Source organism: Pelophylax lessonae (genome assembly GCF_965119305.1).
Source record: "Pelophylax lessonae genome assembly, chromosome: 7".
In the NCBI taxonomy this organism is placed as follows: Eukaryota; Metazoa; Chordata; class Amphibia; order Anura; family Ranidae; genus Pelophylax; species Pelophylax lessonae.
In genome coordinates this window covers 71,404,415-71,410,178 of record NC_138774.1, presented here as the reverse complement: position 1 = coordinate 71,410,178, position 5,764 = coordinate 71,404,415, and the positions used below count along the sequence as shown (strand labels likewise).

The following is a 5,764-nucleotide window of genomic DNA, read 5'->3' as shown; positions in this document are numbered from 1 at the left end:
TGATTGTATATAGATAAATGTGTGATGTTTAACCACTTGCCGACTGCCTAACGACTATTTACGTCGGCAGTCAGCCTCCCACAGGCAAAGCGACGTAGTACTAAGTCGCTAGCCTGTGAGGGTCTAGGGAGCGAGTGCGCGCCGCTGGAGGCACGCTCCCGCTCCCGCTCGGTCACGGACCCCCCCCCCCCGCGTGAGTGACAGATGGACCCGATGTCCGCCGGTCACTCGCAATCGTCGGTTACACCGGGAGAAAGGCAGTCGGCTAATGTAAACAAAGCCGCCTGTCATTCTCCCCTGTGTAACAGCACAGATCATACGGTCCTGCTATGTAGGACCGTAGATCTGTGCTGTTACACACACAGCCACATCCAATCACAGTAAGAATCACGCCCCTAGGGACACACTTAACCCCTCCCTCTCAAATAAAGTTAACCCCTTCCCTGCCAGTGTCATTTTTACAGTAGCAGTGCATATGTATAGCACTGATTACTGTAGTAATGTCACTGGTAACCCCAAAAGTGTCAAAAATGTCAGTCAAGGGTCCGATCTGTCCGCCGCAATGTCGCAGTCCCGCAAAAAAAATCGCAGATCACCGCCATTACTCGTTAAAAAAAAAAACAATAAAAATGACAAAAATCTTTCCCTTAGTTAGTAAACGCAATAACTTTTGCGCAAACCAATCAAAATACGCTTTTTGCAATTTTTTTTTACCAAACATATGTAGCAGAAAACAAATTGGTCTAAAATGTTAAAAAATTTAGATTTTTACATTTTTTGGGGGGGAATTTTATATAAAAAAATGTGGAAAATATTGTTATTTTTGCAAAATTGTCGCTCTTTTTTTTGTTTATAGCGAATGATCAAAAAATCGCACAGGTGATCAAATACCACCAAAAGAAACTCTGTTTGTGGGGAAAAAAAAGGACATCAAATTTGTTTGGGTACAGCGTCGCACAACCGCGCAATTGTCCGTTAAAATCACGCAGTGCCGAATCGCAAAATAGGCCCTGGTCAGGAAGGGGGTAAAATCTTCCGGGGCTTAAGTGGTTAAAGGAGGTTTGCACTATTGTTAATTTCATACAGTATGTCTAAAACAAAACAAAGTCATGGTTTTAAATATACTTTAAGCGTAGAGGGTGTAGGATTTTTTTTTTTTCCAATAAATCCTCCATTTTGAGAACTAATAAAATTGGTCGGAGTATGATTTTTTCTGGGTATTATAACCGTATAACACATATAAAATATTTTTTAGGGAACTTAGATTGTAAGCTCCATGAGGACAGGGACCGATTGAATGTATAATATACTGTATATGTAAAGTGCTTCGTAAATTGACGGCTCTATATAAGTACCTTTAATAAATAAATTCATTCAAGCTGAAAATTTATGCTCCAAACCTCCTGTGTCAAAATTGATTAAGCCAATTTCTGAAGTTGAATGTATTCTTTTTTTAACTTCACTGGGGATGTCTCTCTCTATTTTCCTCCATTTACATGGCTGTGTCCACATTATTTGCATGTTTATAGGCTTCCACTCTGAGGCTGAATTCCAGGAAACAATTTGCAGACATTTTATGGCTTAAGGCAACGTTTTCAATTCCTTTACTACACCGGAGATTTCATATGCAGATTTGGAAGGACATTACTACACCTATGTCAACAGCATTATTTCTCAATACTTGGGCACAAAACAGGGCGTGTGTCTTTGAAAGGAACAGTGGGGTGGGGGGTGATGTACAACTCAAGGGAATGTGGAAATTCCTAGTGGTCACTCCTCCCTATATTGTCCTTATAAATAGAGCTGGCAGTGTCCCATCACAAGACAGGGACAACAGCCAGGACCAAGAAAGGGACAAGATGCTTTCACTCCTGATCTTCGCTGTGGGCTTGCTGCAGGGTCATGCAGTGTTCCTGGTGAGTATCCAGGCATCTATGCTCTACCAGTGGTCCTCAACTCCAGTCCTCAGGGCCCACTAACAGGCTAGATTTTAAGTATTACCTTGGGGAGATGCAGACTAGAGTAATGCAATCACTGAGCAGCAAATGATATCACCTGGGATGTATTTCAGTTATCTTGCAAACCTGGCCTGTTAGTGGGCCCTGAGGACCAGGGTTGGGGATCAGGGCTCTAACCTACAGACTCACTATAGCTTTCTAACAGTCATCTGTTATGTTCCGTTATAGGCTTGTGATCTACACAAAGGGTCAGTCCAATCAAAAGTCATAACCCAACTCTAGGTATTTAAACCATCTAACGGTTTTGTAGTTCTTTACTTGAATCCCTTGTTCTGCATACCTGCCAGTGAATCCCACACTCCATGTCTCATTTCTAGTTCATCTGAAAGGGGGGCAGGAACAAAGCTAGGAACTATGGAGATCTCACTGCTGGAGACCCCTATCCCGTATCCATCAGGTGGCAGGGCTCAATGGAGTATAACAATTTAAATTGCTTTTAAAAGGACTGACCGTTTTTTTTTTTTTGCTAAATTATTGCCTAATTTCCATTGTAGCACGTTGACATGTATTTTAAATATGAATTGCAGTACATTTGTAATGTGTTAATACTTGTTTTCATGCATTTGTGGTTTGGCCAGTGAAGATTGGGTTCCTACAGTGATGTCACTGTTGTGGACTTTGGAAGGATGGACCTCCAGGAAGGGCTGGCAATGGAAATAAATGCATGAAAATACAATATAGCTGCGTTTTCATGAGTTTTCATAGATTTCTATGAGCCTATATGCCAAACGAGCATTTTTGTTTAACTTATACAGCATATCCCTAAAAATCGAATTTCCTACTTGTTTGCCCTAACAGAAATCAAAATGAAACCATTCCCCGCAATAAAAATTTTATTTTTGCAGAAATAGTCTTTCTTCCTCTTTGAAAGAGATGCACTGCAGCTTTACCTTTTTTTCTGTGCATGAAATTTCACAGAAAAACAGAGAGCCTCATTTTTGGCAATGCTGCACTTAGATGTGAACAGCTTCATTGGGCAACACGTGTTCCTCCGACACATTTATTGTTTTTTATGTTCGTGTTAAAATGCAAACGCAGGAAAAAGTCCCTTTTTCTAACTTTCTAGAGACAAATGGGTGTTTTACTATGTAACCAAAGTTAAAACAATCCTGTAAAAATGTAAAAATTTTTTTTTGCAAATTCACATTTTTCTCTCTTGAAATTTAGTTTCATTGTGTTTTTTAGCACTTTTACCTCTTGATGTAATTTCAGTTTTCTAAGGCTCCATTCACATCTTGGCATCTCTGCCCGCGATCCCGAATCATGTCAAATCGCGAGATGTCCGTGCAATTCCTGTCACTTCTAATGGTACCCTAAAAGCGTCATTATTTTGCCACGATTGTCGCCCAACGAATCGCGGTAATATTACGCAAACAAAATTGTGGGGCGCCTGTCGCCCAAAAGAAGTACAAGAACTTCTTTTGGGTGATACGCATCCCTGCGATTCTGTTTGTGCAATTTTACAGTAATTCATCGGGTGACAATCGCACAAAATCTCACCGCGTTTGGGGTGCCATTAGAAGTGAAGGGAATCACGCGGTCGTCCTACAATTTGCCATGATTCGGGATCACTGGCGGTGATTCTGCCCGTGATCCGGGACGCCAAGATGTGAACAGAGCCCATTGGGTAAAGCTGCAATGCATCTCTTTCAAAGAGGAAGAAATACTAGTTCTCCAAAAATAAAATGTTTATTGCGGGGAATGATTTAATTTTGATTTTTGTTAGGGCAAACAAGTAGGATATTAGATTTTTAGGGATATGCTGTATAAGTTGAACAAAAATGCTCCAGTTTGGCATATTGTAGGGAAACAACATTTATGTTTTTTTGACAGAATTATTTACCGCTTCAGTAAATCACAGCAAGCATCTGATACTGAATTGGATTAAAGTTGGTCTTACTCAATTTCCTTTAGATTTACATTGAAACATGTAATGCAAGGGCCTGCCTGAATGCAAACAAATTTAAAGTGTTTAGATTGACCTCATATTCTATGGTTTTGGTAAATCTAAAGGAAAATTGTACAAGAAAATGGTATAATGTTTGGCCAGCCTTAGTTTCACAAATACACCTGATGTAACAGCTCCACTGCAGAGCACTGAAATCAGTATCCTCCCAATCAAAAGTAATACTTACTGCATGCCTATTGGAATAAATAGGTGTTAAATGCTTTTTGTAGGCACATTGTATCCACTTAGTTATATTCTTTTATTTATTTTTTTTATAATAATACAATTTTTTAATACCTATATACCAATTCAGGTATATTCACTCCATTCATTATATTGGAACTCTTTAGGTTTTATTTCATCATGCATAAAACAACTAGTGTATCTAAAATGAAAATGACATTACATCAAATGCATTCTGATATAATCTCAAATTGACCTCTCTTTCTCATTTGAACAATTCAGACTTTTGGAACTCTTTCTTTAAATTCATTATAATTTTAGATTAAAAAAAAATGTGTAAACTGTTATAAAACATAGGAAAAATGTACCTATCTATCAACTCCCCCTGGCAATTCAACAGTGGAAGACAATAATTTTTTCATCTTGATTTTGCTTCTTTTACATTTTATTGCATAACTTTCTATTAAAATTGGTAAATGGGGTGAAGCTGTGCTCAATAAAATCATTAAATTATGTACAAACAAAAACACTTTAAATTTTTCCATTGCACATAATTGGGAATCCAACGGGAATACAGTTTCTTCTCTAGAGCTGAATTTACCTCCCTTAGTAAATTAACTCCATAAGATGATCACTTAGATCTGATGATGATCCTCAGTCATATTGGTTGATGATCTTCTAAGCAGACTGTGCTAGATACAGGGGCGTAACTACAGGGGTTGCAGGGGTTGCAATCGCTACCGGGCCCCATGCTCCAGGGGGCCCGGTAGCAAACCAGTGGGTGAACTTCTAGGATCTCAAAGGTCACACTTGCGACCGGGCCCTGGCATTTCCCCACTGTGGGGAGGCCCCAAGATTGCAGGAAGGGGGCCCACTGCAGAACTTGTGAAAGGATCCTGATGCGGGACCATAATAAAAGGCCATGCAATGAGATTAAAGAGCCCCAGGATTAGTGGGAAGAGCCCCGGGCTTGAAGGGAAGGGCCCCGGCCAGGGGTCTGGGGGGCCCTTCATGGTTTCTTGCATCGGGGCCCTGAAGGTTCTAGTTACGCCTCTGGCTAGATACCCCCTGGCTTTAGGATAAATAAAAATCTGTTTGTGTGAATATTTTTGACTTACTCCTTTCCCCTTTCCTGCACAGATAAACAGCACAGGCACAGTGAATGAACAAGAAGTATGCCAATGTTCTGTCATCCTTCCCGACAATACATTCCCAGCAGATCGCCTGGAAGCTCTTGAGATATCCAACCAGAAACTGAGCATCAATGTCAACCTGGAGATCACCAGGGTAAGGACTGAGGGCAAATGAGGTCAATTTTATTTAAAAATGTGTTTACTAGGGGCAGAGTTAGGTTCCTCAGTGGCACATAATTGCAGCACTGTATAAGCTGAGCTTCCTACATGTCACCCACCAACCATGACAGCCATTATTTTTGTTGTACAACAAAAACAACCCAGGGATTTAGAACTCTGCATATCTATACTGGTTCTTTACATAAACAGCTCTGAGATAAAATTAGAGTCCCATCACATGCCATCACTTAACCTATAGATTTAATGTAGACTTGTGAAATAGATGGCCCTCCATGGGAGCCAGGGCCTTTGTCACTCAAGAG

At 40.2% G+C, this 5,764-nt stretch overlaps 1 protein-coding gene across 1 annotated transcript in view; it reads left to right on the top strand.

Annotated features, from left to right (window-relative positions):
• The first annotated feature begins 1,742 nt into the window (after window positions 1–1,742).
• LOC309559623 (olfactomedin-4-like) overlaps window positions 1,743–5,764 on the top strand; it is a 13,887-nt gene continuing 9,865 nt past the window's right edge. Inside the window, exons 1-2 of the mRNA XM_082262960.1 lie at window positions 1,743–1,916; window positions 5,290–5,436. Coding sequence (XP_082119086.1) covers window positions 1,752–1,916; window positions 5,290–5,436 — 312 coding nt within the window. The 5' untranslated portion in view covers window positions 1,743–1,751. The remainder of the gene's footprint in view (window positions 1,917–5,289; window positions 5,437–5,764) is intronic.